The following is a 15,967-nucleotide window of genomic DNA, read 5'->3' as shown; positions in this document are numbered from 1 at the left end:
TCGTGCGTCGTGTAGTTCCGTTCATGAACTTTGAGTTGACGAGAGGCGTAGGCAATAACTTTATCCCGCTGCATCAATACACAACCAAGCCCCTGTATCGATGCGTCACAATAGACGACAAAATCATCCGTGCCCTCTGGCAATGAGAAAATAGGTGCGCTGCAAAGCCTATCCTTTAAGTACTGAAAAGCCGTTTCTTGTGTATTACCCCCAACGATAGGTAATACCTTTCTGTGTCAACATAGTGAGCGGCTGTGCGATCTTGGAGAAGTCTTTGATGAATCGTCTGTAGTAACCCGCCAAACCCAAGAATTGGCGTATTTCCGTAGGAGTACGCGGTGCAGGACAGTTCCGTATCGAATCTACCTTGGATGGATCGACATGAATCCCATCCCTGTTCACCACATGGCCTAAGAAGTGGACTTCACGAAGCCAGAAGTCGCATTTAGAAAATTTGGCGTACAGTTGCTCCTTTCGAAGAAGTTCCAAGATAAGACGTAAGTGCTGCTCGTGTTCCTCCTGACTCTTGGAGTAGATCAGAATGTCGTCGACGAAGACAATGACGAACTTGTCAAGATAGGGTTTGCACACCCTGTTCATGAGATCCATGAATACTGCAGGCGCGTTCGTAAGCTCGAAGGGCATGACTAGAAACTCGTAATGGCCGTAGCGAGTTCTGAATGTTGTCTTGGAGACGTCCTCATCCCGGACTCTCAGCTGATGATACCCTGACCTTAGATCAATCTTGAAATAGTAACTCGACCCTTGCAACTGGTCGAATAAGTCGTCAATGCGTGGAAGAGGATAGCGGTTCTTCACTGTGACTTTGTTCAGTTCGCGGTAATCGATGCACATCCTGAATGTGCCATCCTTCTTCTTCACGAATAGTACTGGAGCTCCCCAAGGCGAAGAGCTTGGACGAATGAAGCCCTTATCCAAGAGCTCTTGTAGTTGCTTTGAGAGTTCTTCCAATTCAGTTGGAGCTAAACGATACGGTGCGCGAGCTATAGGTGCTGCTCCTGGAGCTAGTTCAACTTGAAACTCGACCTGGCGATGAGGCGGTAGACCAGGTAAATCTTCAGGAAACACCTGAGGAAATTCACGTACAACTGGAATATCCTCTATTCTTTTCCCTTTCGAAGCTGCATTAGTAACTAGTGCCAAGATAGCCGTATGACCCTTTCGTAAACATTTCTGAGCCTTCAGGAAAGAGATGATGCCAACCACTGCACCACTCTTGTCGCCTTGAACTTCGAGAGGTTTCTTACCCGAACGAGGAATACGAATGATCTTCTCTTTACATAGAATCTCTGCCTGCTGTTTGGATAACCAATCCATGCCGATGACGATGTCGAAACTACCCAGAACTATTGGAATAAGATCAATCGAGAAGGCCTGACCCGCTAGAATGATATTACAACCCTTGACTACTTGCGTGGCTTCTACACTCTTACCATTTGCTAGTTCTACGACATGTTTGGGGTTTAGGGGTGTTGGTGTACGTTTTAACAATTTACTCATTTTCAAAGACATATAACTCGTATCCGCACCCGAATCAAACAAAACAGTAACATAAATATCGTCGAGAAGAAACTTACCCATAACGACGTTGGGATCATTTCTGGCATCACCTTGTCCCAACACAAACGCACGACCCCTTGCTTCGTTGCCGTTGTTGTTCCCACCATTGTTGTTGTTGTTGCCATTTCCTTGATTGTTGTTATTGTTGCGATTCTGGTTCTGGTTTAACTGGGGGCAATCACGCTTGAAATGACCTTCAGCCCCACACTGAAAACATCCCCTGTTGCCCCGCTGCTGCTGCTGAGGCTGATACTGGTTCTGTGGAGCTGGTGGTGGATGTTGCTGATTCTGATTTGCAGGTCGCGAACTCCTGCAGTCTTTAGCTTCATGCCCTAACTTGAGACACCTCTGGCAACGCTCTTTACGACACCGCCCGCTGTGGTGTCTGTTGCACTTATTACAAAGTGGGTGAATTCCCCGATATCTACCCTGCCCCTGACTGCCAGTTGATTGCTGACTCGGATTCTGGTAGTCATTTGTCTTGCGCTGCTGAGACTGAACAGAAACTGATCCCTTGCTGGAATCCCCCTCCCATTTTCTCTTGTTGTCACTGGGAGTAGCAGAAGTAGTGACAGCAGTAGTGGTAGCATTGACACGTTTTGGCAGCCTGTTCTGATCCACTGCCTGATCTGTAATACGATGAGCAAGGCGCTGAATAGCCTGGATGTTGTCAAGATTAGCCGATGTCACGTGGCTCTGAATTTCTGGCGCCAAACCCTTGAGATACAACTCAATACGTTTCACTGGAGGGTCCACCATTGTCGGACACAGAACAGCCAACTCGTTCGACCTCTTAGCGTAAGCTTCAATCTCTGACCCCGTCATTTTCAAATGATAAAACTCATCCTCCAGCTTGTGGATGTCTTCTCGAGTGCAGTATTCCCTTTTTATCAATTCCTTGAAATCATTCCAAGGGGTGGCGTTAGCAGCTGCCAACCCTAGGATCTGCACTTGTGCGTTCCACCAAGTTAGAGCAATCCCCTCCAAAGTACCAGTGGCATACTTGACCCTGCGAGCCTCAGGGCATTCACACATCTCGAACACAGACTCGAGCTTTTCAAACCAGTGGAGGAGTCCAACCGCTCCTTCAGTGCCACTAAACGTGCTAGGACGACAATCCATGAAGTTCTTGAAAGTGCAGACGGGCTGCTGAGCGTGTTGACCTATTGTGTACGTATAGGACAAGGTTAAACACAAGAGTTAATGTAGGATCTAAAGATCCTAGTGTGAGTCTAAACTGCAGGGTATACTACCTGCTTGAGCAGCTGCAAGTGCCGCAGCAACTTGTTCATTAACGAAAGCCGTCAACTGGGCTTGTGTCATGTTGATTCGTCCGGCCATTGATCTTCACATCAAAGGCAACATATGTGAGAAAGGTTCGCGAATAGTGCGATGACAGAAGAGTGTAAGCACATAGGTGTTCTCAAGCAATAACAAGTAGTGAGCAAAGTAATGTAAGCATACTACGAGCAAAGTTCTATGCAATTCTAGCATGTAGGCAATAAACATAAACCTTATTACCTAGGATGTTGAGTCTTGCACGTGGAGCGAAGCGTCGTTGTGGATCGTTGAGAGCACTGTTCTGGTTATAGTCTGGTTTTAATAAAAACGTTTTCCCCATATTAAAACCAAGTTCTCTATAACCAATGGCTCTGATACCAATCTGTCACACCCCCAAAAATCCACACGCGGAGTATCACCGCTTGGGAGCGTGACTGACCAGGATCAAGCCACCAATGATATCGAACACAGCATTTAATAATAAAAGTAGATAATGTAATTCATCACGACAAGATTGATGTTCAAAACCAAACATTGTTTAAGTAGCGGAAGCATGCAAGTAAACCCAACATAAATAATAATATATGAAAAGTCATAAGTGTTTAATTAAGCATTCATGATCCATGCTCCACAACGACCTGCTCCTCCCTGTGCAAGCTCCGTGTATCTAACGACCTGCAAGGCATGTAACAGAGGATCAACAACTAGTTGAGCGAGTTCACAGTTTATAGTTCAGTAATTGTAGTAGTATAGTAAGCCTTGTATTTGTTCGTTATGTCATGTATCGTATTAGTTCGTATCCCGGCCCTCTAGGCATGTATGCGAAGATTAAGTAAAGTTCTCAAGTATTCTAGACTAGGTATATTTGTATCGCGGCCACCCGGCACCTGTGCGAAGTTTAGTGAATAGTTCGCAGCCTTTCTAGGCATGTGTGCGAAGATCAGTCATAATATCGCGGCCAACCCTGGCGTGTATGCGAAGATCAGTTCAATTAGTATCACTAGTCTAGCAGTATTTTAACCAATCACCCTCCTCACCCGAGGATCATATCACTACGTTCCATTATAGATAAGTACCAGTAATATCAAATCCCATTCCCACCCTGGGAACCCCATGCCTTGGCTGTGTGAACTCACCTTGGTTTGCTCGGTATGCTAGGTTATGCACTCACAAGTAATCAATCAAGTCCTATTGTATGCACGTATAATAATCAGTTTCGAATTCGCAATATTTCACATGTAATCTATGTTTCACGCAAATGTTCATCACAGTTTGTACTAACATAATTATTGATTCACATTCTTGGGAGAGTCGCAGTCTTAACGATGTTAGCAACTTATCAACGTTTACAAACATAACAGGAATGATACGGTCACACCGTTAATTAACTAGCAGGGTATACTAATTGAGTTAACAACAGTTAACCACTTACATAGTCATGCATGTAACTTAACAAAGTGATCAACTTAACAGGTTCAATCATGATATAACATACATTCATGGCTCTATGTTAACAACACAAAAGTCGGACATGGGTAGGGGCTGCCCCCTTCAAAAACTCGGACTCCCCAAGTCCTATTAAAAGTCGGACCCCCCCCCCCATTGCAAGGGTTAAAAGTCGGACAAAGGGGGGTGTGGGATAAACTCGGACATGATGACATTTACAAAGATCGGACCTCCTCCTTGTTTACAAAAGTCGGACTAGAGTATTGCATCACATAAAATTCGGACACCCTAAGTCACAAGTCGGACATCTCTGTTATCCATTTAAAAGTCGGACTATCTCATTCATTAAACTCGGACCTAACTCACATTCATGAAAGTCGGACTATCTCATTCATTAAACTCGGACCTAACTCACATTCATGAAAGTCGGACTATCTCATTCATTAAACTCAAACCTAACTCACATTCATGAAAGTCGGACTATCTCATTCATTAAACTCGGACCACCTTATATATTTATAAAACTCGGATCAAGTTTCATGCATAATGGTCGGACTCCACATAATCATGCCAAAAACTCGGACCATTTGTGGTTTTCATAACAAATTCGGACTGTGATTTGATTAATAGGAGTTCGGACCACATTTAGTCTTAAAGGTCGGACTATGAGTTTTCGTTTAGAACTTCGGACCTTTCATAAGGTTATAAAACTCAGACAATGTTTGCTTTATAAAACTCTGTCTACAAGTAATACGATTATAACAGTTACGTTTCAACATCAACAGTTACGTTTCAAAGACCATTCTAAACCCTAGTTCATGCTTTTTCACAGTGCAAGATCATATCAATCCACCAATACTTAACAATAACAATCATCATAAGGACAATCTATCAAACGTACAACTAATCATCATCATCAATAATTCAGAATCAAATCAAAATCACAGAAGTATCATATGAGAGCTAGGGTTTTCATGAACACACAATCAAGAATTGATAATGATCAAACAATCAATTAGGTTTACAAGTATTACAATAATCGATAAACAATTACCTTGAATGATTCTAGAGAAAAAGAGGAATCGAAAGTGATGAATGCCTTGTGCCAATGATGGTGGTGATGATGATTGCTAGGGGATTAGAGAATTGCAAGTACGTATTTTGTTTTGTGTGCAAATGATTAGTGAAAAGGGATTAGGGTTAAGTATGATTTAGGATTTCACTAATTACCCTCTACCTCCCTAAGTATCGTATTTTACACATGTACACCATCTCATAACAATTTCATAGTTTCACCACCAAGTTTACATATTTGACAAATTTATCACAATTAACACATAACCATGCACAATCACACAATACACTTTATTGTAACAAAAACGTATAAAATTCCATAGCAACTAATTGTGCAATTAATCAACTAAACAAGACAAGAACGTGCAATAAATGCGAAATAGAATTCTTGAAAATTCGAGTTGTCACAAACCATGCTAAATAGCAACCAAAATGACGACCAAAACCAGAAAAAAGCGTAAGATAAAAACACGAATTTCTAACACCAAGTGACGTAAAACATTGACGGAGTCGAGTTTATACCGACACATATTAGAAACTCGAGAGGGTAAATAAATCCAAGGGACCAAATGTGACCACGAAACCCCGTGCTAAGTAGCAACCAAATGATGATCAAATCCGGAAAAAAAAAACATAAAATAAAAAGTAATTAAAAAAACTTAGCTCATTTACGTTTTGTGGCAAATTATAAAAAAACCAATTTTTTGTTACAAAAATGAAAACCCTAAAGTTCACCATGCAAAAAGAGGACAAAAGAGTTGCTATTACTCTCCATGTTATGTTATGAATTAATATATAGAGAGAATAAGTAATCATTAAAAATGATTAAGGTTTAAAGAAGCCATTACACTATCAGGTGAAAAAAATGAATGACATTCACTTTTTGACGGGAACATGAAAGTAAATGAAACCATAACACATAACATTAATGAAATGAAATCTCCACCCCTTTATTATAAGCTTTGGTAACTTCAATAACTTAATAGAAGGTACCCAACCAAACACTAGCAGGTTTTGGTGAACGGTGAGGGAGTGATCGTCGATGGGGGAAAGGTGTAGAGAGGAAGAGGCTATGGTTCCGCGATGAAGGTGAAGAGGCTGGCGATGGTCAGCAATAAGGTCGGGCCATCATGATCACCACAATGATAGAAAGAGTGTGGTAGTGTGTTGGTGGCCAAGGATTCACAGTGATAAAATTTGAAGTAGAGAGAGATAAGAATAGAGGGAAAGGGCGTAGAGAGACATAATAGAAGGAGAGAGATTAGAAAAAAAAATGTGTATGGGTTTCTTGTTTTTTACTTAACAAGTTCTTAGATGTATTTTTATTTATTTTAGTTTGTACATTATGCATAAAAGCTTATACATAAACTAAAAGAAAGACTGGAATAGGCTTATTTAAAAAAAAAAAAAAACAAAACAAAACAAACACGGTCAATGAGATGGACTGAAATGGCAAAATGTACATAAAGTAATGAAAAACACTTATTTTTTAATAGATAAAACAAACATGGTTAATGAGATTGATTGAAATGGCAAAATTTGAAAACCATAATATATCTCAGACAAAATAAAAGAAAAAATGATCAAAGTCACAATTCTAGCCAAACCAAATAGATGAAAAATAAAATTTAGGGTTGTTTGAAAACTTTTGAATGGTTAAGTGTTGAACCATTAAGAGCTCTCAACCATTAAGTGCTGAACTAGTAATAGGTTGAACCATTAAGAGTTAGTATAACACTTAACCGTTCAAAGGTAAATGTCTGAACAATTCAGATTACAGGTCTTAACCATTCAGAATTCAATATAATGCTTAACCATTCGCAGGAAAATGTCTGAATCATTGAGACATCTGCTCAAGAAACAAACAGTCTAAATCATTAAGTGCTGAACCATTAAGAAGTATGAACCATTAAGAACCCCATAAAGAGGTAAAGAAACAGCCCCAACTCATTCAAAGAAATGAAATCAAATAAATGGATTTTGTTTATATCGGGTTCCAAAACCATATCAAAAATACATTTGTTAGTTCATAATATAAATTAACTATAATCAATAAATATTTATTAGTTCATAACTGGAAAATGTTAATCATCATAATAATTCCACTCCATTAGGTATAAAATGTAGAAAAAAGATCAAATACAAATAAAATTATCGTACAAAACGTATGAACAGAAGATTTTACTGAAAAACATGGTGGCATTTTCGTAATTATTAGTAATTATCAAAATTACTCTACAAATGATCATGTAGAGTAATTTTGATCTTTGTAGAGTAATTTTGTAAAATGTCCTGTAGAGTAATTTTAATCTTGTAGAGTAATTATCAAAATTACTTTACAAGTGTATCAAAATTACTCTGCAAATTTATCAAACAACATACAATTCAAAATTACTCTACAAATGATCCTGTAGAGTAATTTTGTAAAATGATCATGTAGAGTAATTTTGATCTTCTAAAGTAATTTTGTAAAATGTTCTTGTAGAGTAATTTTGTAAAAAAATTTTAGCATTTAGTTATGGGGTTTACCTTTATAGTTTAGTTTTTAGCATTTAGTTTGAGTGGGGGGGTAGGCTTTTTTAGGTTTTTGAGGGTGGGGGTGTTTAGGTTTTTGGGGGTTAGGTTTTTTGAGAGTGTTTTCGGTGAGTTATAGTTTTTTGATCAAAATTACTATACAAATACATTTTACAAGTTACTTTACAAGATTAAAGTTACTCTACAAAAACTTTTACAAATTACTTTACAAGATCAAAGTTACTCTGCAACATCCAAAAAAAATTTTTTTTACTTTTCAAAAAAAAAACAACATCAAAATTACTCTATAGTATCATTTGTAGAGTAATTTTGATAATTACTAATAATTACGAAAATGGCACCGCATTTTTTTTTTTTTTTTTTTTTGTCTTTTTCATGCTATTAGAAAATATAAAATATAAGAAATAAATAAGAATATAAAAATACAATGGTCGGTTGAACAATAAAACATGATGCTCTTTATTATTGGGATAAAGGAATCAATGCCGATTTTATATATAGAAAATGAGCATTTCATTCAAACATTCTTTTTTGTGTCAGAGCATTCATCATCATTCACCATTGTCAGTGATCCTTTAATCAACTCTGTAAATTTCGTTTTCAATCCTGCAACCCAATTCCGTATTCATGGCGTAATTGGTCACCCATGATTTAAAAATGTGTATGTGAATTGAATTCCTCATGCCTGTTAACTGTTCGATAAAATGCATAGCTGAGTTAAACTTAAATCTCTTTAAAAAATGATGAATAAACTTTAGTAAAGTCATAATAGTTATGATAAAGTTTCAGTTAGTTGGTGTAGAACTGTCGATATCGCATTCACATGGTAACTGAGTTTTTATATATGTTTTTGTTACGTAGCTGCCAACTGTTTGATGAAATGCTTTGTTAGGTTCATTTTTCTGTATTGTTTACCAAAATGGTTAAAATTGGTTGCTAAAAGTCACTGAATTACTTATGTCAAGCCATTGGGACTGGAAACTAAATGTATTTATGATAAATTTGTAGTTAGTTGGTGGAGATATTGCCTTCACATGCATGCTAACTAAGCTGAATATACATGTGGTGTAGTTGAGAGCTCATTGAATGTGCTAGTCTAGCCTTTAATCACCAAGGTCTCAATCATCCATGGATGGGTCCCTTGCCTTCATGTGAGGTTATTTACTTCCTTAGGTGAGCCAACCCCATAACTGGTCTCGCGTCCCCTAGTATATATACTAGTAGAAGTTAGTTCAAATACTCGTTCCAACTTCAACTTCAAGTTCATGTTATGTTCTTTTCTTGAGATTCTAAGTCTTTCTGTTTAACGCCGCTCAATGATGCGTGGTTTTGGTGTTGGGTTTCTGTTGGTTTTGTGCTTTTCTGCGAGTTTTGGTTATGGCAATGCCAAAACTGTAGAGGTTGTTGGATTTGGAGAATGTGCTGACTGTAAGGAGATTAATATCAAGCCAAGCCAAGCATTATCAGGTACTATGATTTACTTTTGTCTCTTTTCATAAATGTGTTTATATAGCTCAATGCAAGTAATTCTAGTCGTGGTACCGACAATTGTGATCATGTGTCTTGACTCTTTGGTTGATGTTAATTCATAGGGTTAAAAGTGACCGTTGACTGCAAGCTTGAAGATGGTACATTCCAAACAAGAGGTGTTGGAAAGCTGAATGAGGAAGGACAATTCAAGGTAAATCTTCCTCAAGAAATCTTGAAAGATGGGAAGTTGAGTGAAGAATGCTATGTGCAACTCCACAATGCGGCAAATGCACCTTGTGCGTTTCACAATGGGTTAGAAGCCTCTAAAATCACTTTCATGTCCAAGTCAGACGAAAAACACACCTTTGGACCGACCGGACAACTCAAATTCTCATCGGCAATTTGTGCTTCCGCCACCTTTTTGCCGCCATTCCCTAAGTCCCACCCTTGGTTTAAAAAGTTTCACCACATTTTCCCTCATCCACCCATTGTTCTCCCTCCGATACCCTACAAAAAGCCATGCCCGCCGCCAGAACCAAAACCCGAGCCGCCACCAGAGCCAAAGCCAGAGCCGCCACCAGAGCCAAAGCCAAAGCCGCCTCCAGAGCCCAAGCCTAAGCCACCAAAGCCATCTCCTCCGAAAATGAAGCCACCACCTAAACCAGAACCAAAGAAGCCATGTCCTCCAAAAATCAAGCCACCACCTAAGCCAGAACCAAAGAAGCCATGTCCTCCAAAAATCAAGCCACCACCTAAGCCAGAACCGAAGAAGCCATGTCCCCCAAAACTCTTGCCACCACCTATTCCAACTTACAAGCCACATCCGAAAATATTGACACCACCCATTCCAACTTACAAGCCACATCCGAAAATCTTGCCACCAATCCCAGATTATAAGCCGCATCCGAAAATCTTGCCACCAATCCCAGTTTATAAGCCGCATCCGAAAATCTTGCCACCATTCCCACCAGTCTATAAAAAACCACCATGCCCACCACTTTCACTCCCTAAGCTTCCTCCTCTGCCCACCCTTCCTCCAAAATTTAAACATCATCCACTCATACCCGCGCCACCACACCCTTAAACATTCCATCGCGTGTAGGCTTATTCGAGTACTTGTTAATGTTTTATGAATGTAATAAAGATTTGAAAGAAGATGATGCTTGTAGATAGATGTGTCGCAATTCGCCAAGGAAGATAGGTTGCGATCATTTGTTTATGATTTCAAGATTTGGTTTGTAGATGTTCAAGGTTTGATATGTTTTTTGTGGCTACTTGAACTGTATTATTTGTTGTCATTATGATTATAATTATAGTTGCATGTACTTGTTGTAATAAAAGAAGTTAATGTTGTTCTGTAAGTCATCAATGGCGGGTTTCTTGTATTTACACCATAGTTCTTTTCTTTGTTTAATTGCTCCCCTTTTATTTAATTGCTATAATCTTTGTACCATCATAATAAACAAATGAGTATCACCGCTGGATATTAACTACAGGCTACTCACGTCGATAATTATCAATAGTCTAACGGATCATTACATAAACCAAAAAAAATATGAAAAAACGTTAACAAAATATAACAGTCGTTAATATGTCGGTAGTTATAGACAGAGTTCATGTTTGGGGTCAACCCAGAGGACACTTGGTGCAGAAAAGTCGGCGGATTATCCGTCGGAACATTTGAGGATGGGAGAAGACATATGTGGACGGTGTTATAAAAGTTGTTGGTGATCCATTGTTAATTAGTCCGTCAGTGATCCATCAGTAACATTCGTTGTAGATCATATTACCCACAGGCGTATTTCTAACAATCAATCAACGTCGTTGCCCTTTTAACACGCTTTGCCAATGGGTCTGGCCGTTGGTTACTCCTTTTGCTTTTGTTTTGTATTTCATGATTTTTTTTTCATTAATTTAGTTTCATTTTTTATTTGGTTTGTAGACTATAAAAAGTTCTACTAAAAGTCATTAAATACTAGAGACCGCCTAACTTTAAAAAGGTAACATAAAGGAGAATTTAGTCACGACAAGCGTTTAGACATTTAATGATTAGGCACTCCGTAGTGGTGCCGCATGTCATGTCGGAGAGGGGTATAACGCCCATAGTGCCCGGCAACACCATTACGGCCGGCGCTATGGGGTTTAATTTTATATTCCACGCGAAAATTATCACGCTGTGGCATAACCTCCCCCACTCACACACATATATTTACATACATATACATATGTATGTATAATTGAAGGGGACCCCATTACCACTACATCCTCTTGTTATATAAACCTCCATAAAGCCCCTCTTGCGCTTTTTCGCCACTTGTCACATAACGCCCACTAAAGGGCTTTATGACTACACATGGCCTTGTAATTACCAAACGAAATGCTTTTACTCTTCTGAAAGTACATTGTTATTTATTATAAGGGAAAATTTTCAAAATGGTCAAAGACCAAAATGACTTGCGAAAATAGCCAACACATGCCCCCTTGGAACGGGGTATCATGTGTGGGATGAGTCTTTCAAGCATAGGATAAGTCTTTCAAGCGAAACCCAATAAAAACTGAACACATGGCCACGGGATGCGTCCTAGGAGCGAGGCATCATGCACGGGATGCGTCCGAAGAATTTCTGAAGCATCCGGCGAGTTTTCCAGCGAGTTGCAGGTTTCCGGCGATGAAATCTGAACACTGTTATACAAGAAAACAAAGAACTAGAACAATGGAAGAGAATTTTCATTAGTACAAGATGATCGTCTTCAACCGGAAGTTCAAGATCACCGAACGTAAGCTACCGCCGGACATCACCGACGCCTTCAGTTCCTGCACCGATGAAGACTCCCAGATGTCGCCAGATCACTTCCGACGGTTTTTAATCAAGTTTCAGCAACAAGAACCTACCACAATCGACGACTCTAAGCGGTTAATGGAGCTAGTTCTTCACCGATTCCGACCTAACTTTACTCTCTACTCTTTCACCCTTGATGATTTTTTCAAATACCTCTTCCTTGATGACCTCAACGGCCCCATCCTATTCACCAAGGAACCTGTATAATCTTTCTGTCGACCCGACTTCAGATTTCATCGCCGCAAACCTACAACTCGCCTGACGCTTCTGAAATTCTCCGGACGCATCCTGTGCATAATGCCTCGCTCCAAGGACGCATCTCGTGACCATGTGTCCAATTTTTATTGGGTTTCGCCAGACCCATCCCATGCTTGAAAGACTCATCCTACATATGATGCCCCGTTTCAAAAGGACATGAGCTGGTTATTTTCACAAATCATTTTAGTCGTTGGCCATTTTGATAATTTTCCCTTCCATTAAGTTTTAAAATGTTTAATGTTTATATAAAAACGCCGGATAACATACCGTGCATAAAAAAAGGAAAAAAAAAACAATTAGTTTTAACACTCAAATAAGATACATTTACACAATAACCCCTCATTTGCCCCGTTAGAATATTCATCAATTTCCCGAAAACAATATCTTTAGAATACTTATACAGTACATAAAAAAAAAATTAAGTTAAGGAAACACCCCTTTAAATCTTCTTCTATAAAATTTATTCTTGATCTTTCAATGACCAACAATCCTACAAAATAGAGATTAAAGAAGATCACCATCAATGATGTGACATAATACTTAAAGAAACAACATAAATATATAGTATTTACATATATTTAAAGAACTACATAATAAAGATACAATATCGTTATATCTTCCATTAGTTTGATATTGCTTTGTTTACCAAAAAGGGTAACCTCTCTAACGCTAAACTCAACCATGAATGGGAGATATTGTTTTTGTATTTATTTAGATGGGTTTTATTGTTTCAAAATATCTCTCCGGGGTGATCACCCCTTCCTTTTGTAGTCAAATCTTTAATCGGACGTAATATCCTAAGTAGGTATATATTTTTTAGAACGAGTGACTCACACGCCCTGTAAAGATACTCTTAAATTTATATCAATGTTCATCATAAGACTTGATCGTCAACCAGTAGCAGATTTAGGAACTTTTTCTAGTGGGTTTGTTTTAATAGAATCTCACTAATTTCTTTCAAATCATTTAAGGTTCTTACTAATTTTTTCTATTTTTTCCAAAACGAGTGGGTTCATGTGAAACCACAAAATAGAGTTGGATCTGCCACTACCTGCAACCACTTTGAGAATAAAAAAACACTTTTACTACATACTTTGATGTCACTAAGCTATAAGTCCTTTCGTACTTGACTTACATATGAAAGCAGGGAGGAATGCCATGTGTCCACGTGTGGTGCTAATGTATTGTCTTATGGGGTACTTGCATGCAGGGACGGATCCAATGTGGACAGCCACGGGATAGGGGAAGGCACCCTAAGGCCCAAAAATTTCTGTGAATTTTTTTTTATTTTTATTTAAGTTAGATTGAGTAGGGTTGTTTAGGTGAGGGAACGTACCTTGTCCAAGTCACAAAAGGAGCGAAGCAAACTCAATAAATTGTTAAGGTAAATAATGAAACAATGTACATACCATGAGGAAACCATTTCTTTATAGTTTTGATTAAAATTATTAGAATATTTGTTACCATATTACCATATTATTCAGAATAATGTCATAACAAATCAATGTTAATATGGTTTCTCTAATGAGACACTTTATCGAGTAGTTTACAAAGTAAATCCTTTGTCATTTCATTCTAACTAGATTGCGACCCGCCGCAATGCGGCGGAGATTCTTTAGTTATAACTAAGTCGATCTACGACCCACACGTTATGTTAAACCTGTCAAACGGGAAAAAAAATAGACGATGTAAAAACGTTAACCCACACACGCACGTTGCGTCGTCTTAACTCGCAAAATTTATAACGAAACGTAAAAACGTTAAGCCAAAGACGCACGTTGCGATGTGTTAAGTCACAAAATTTAGAACCAAGCATAAACGAAAAATTTGCGGAAAATGAAAACTATAAATGACCAAAGTTGAAAGTAAAAAAAGTTGTGAGCATAGATTGCAAAAGATAAAAAGTTTTGGGGTAAAAGTAAAAAAAACAAATAGTTTTGGGTTAAAAGTAATTTATGAAATACTTTTGGGTGAAATGTAAAAAAATCAATTTTTTTTGGAAAACCCCCAAAGCCAAGGTTACAACAACCATATGCATAACCATTTTTTCTTTGAAAACCCCAAAGCACACCCCGCGTTGCGGCGTGGCGTAAAACGGTGTCAAATAGTACTAATGCCATACAACCGTCATCGACCACCAACACTGAGTCGACCTAGGATCTGCGTGTTGCGACGAACCTGTCAAACATGAAAAAATAGAGATAAAACGTTGAACCACACATGCACGTTGCGCCGTGTTAACTTACAAAATTTGAAACAAAACATAAAAAAGTTAAACCACAGTCGTACGTTGAGTCGTATTAACTCGAAAAATTTAGAACTATACGTAAATGAAAATTTGCGAAAAGTGAGAAGTATAAGTGACAAAAGTTGTGAAGTTAAATTACAAATAATGAAAAGTATTGAGTTAAAGTTAAAAAACAAATTATGTAGGGTTAAAATTGTAAAAGGTAAAAATCTTTGTTTTAAAACTAAAAAATCAAGGTTTTTTTTTAAAAAAAAAAAAAAAGCCCCAAAGCGCAGTTTACAAGTTGTATTGCATATATTTATTGCTTATTTATAGTAATAAAATAAAATGAGATACTTTAGTAACTAGTTTACAAAGTATAGCCTTTGTCTTTTCATATATGTGTGCAAGCTTCATGTATCCACATGTGGATCGAAGCAAATAAGCTCGTAGCAGCTATCTTGGTTTTGACATATTATCAAAGTGTTTTCGAGTCCTATAAAAAACGAGAGTAAAATGCCAAAATAATCCCTGGAGAAAAATGATCGGATAGTCCCTGTGGTTTGCCTTTTTTCACCTTTAGTCCCTAACTTTCTAAAATTATAACTATAGTCCCTAATTTTTGTAATTCGTTCCCGGATAGTCCCTGGCGCGGATGATGGTTAGTTTTTGGTGTTAAGTGAGTACGAAATGACTAAAATGCCCTTACTAACAAAAATATAATTATCTATTTAATTATATAATACTAAAACAAAGTGGGAGCCATCTCAACCCCACCCCCACCCCATCTCCCCTTCTTCTCTATTTCTTCCTTCTACAACTCCCACCACTCTATCATCACCATTCCACCACCACACCACTACCATAACACTCTCTCTCTCCACCTCACTCTCTCTCCATCCCTATATCTCTTTGTCCCTCATTCTCTATCCGTCCCTATATCTCGGCTACCAATTCGCGATTCAATCAAAAATCATTATTCTGATTTGACATTTCAAGCTTTAACATGATCAGATATCTGAAATTAGCCACAACGATTACTAATTTAACTTTTTTTCAGTTCATAAAAATAAACAGTAGAACCACCCAAACCAGTCACCGACACGCAATAAGTTGATTCCGGCAATACGGGTCTATGCGGCGATGCATTTAACATCCCATGCAGTTTAGCCCCTCCCCCATCTTTATCTCCGGCAAGTCTGATGTGCGTGTAGTGTAATATATTTTTGGTATATATTTTAAGCCCTTTTTACACT

The 15,967-nt window shown here is 38.3% G+C and overlaps 1 protein-coding gene across 1 annotated transcript; it reads left to right on the top strand.

Moving 5' to 3' along the window:
* Positions 1–9,108: 9,108 nt before the first annotated feature.
* LOC110884614 (proline-rich protein 4) lies at positions 9,109–10,776 on the top strand. Its single transcript, XM_022132337.2, has 2 exons — positions 9,109–9,384; positions 9,510–10,776. The coding sequence occupies exons 1-2, from the start codon at positions 9,234–9,236 to the stop codon at positions 10,469–10,471; spliced, it is 1,113 nt and encodes a 370-aa protein (XP_021988029.1). The 5' UTR covers positions 9,109–9,233; the 3' UTR covers positions 10,472–10,776.
* The last annotated feature ends 5,191 nt before the right edge of the window (positions 10,777–15,967 follow it).

This window comes from Helianthus annuus, unplaced genomic scaffold, assembly GCF_002127325.2.
Source record: "Helianthus annuus cultivar XRQ/B unplaced genomic scaffold, HanXRQr2.0-SUNRISE HanXRQChr00c064, whole genome shotgun sequence".
Taxonomy (NCBI): domain Eukaryota; kingdom Viridiplantae; phylum Streptophyta; class Magnoliopsida; order Asterales; family Asteraceae; genus Helianthus; species Helianthus annuus.
Note: the sequence above shows the minus strand (reverse complement) of the source record. Positions and strands in the feature narration are given on the sequence as shown.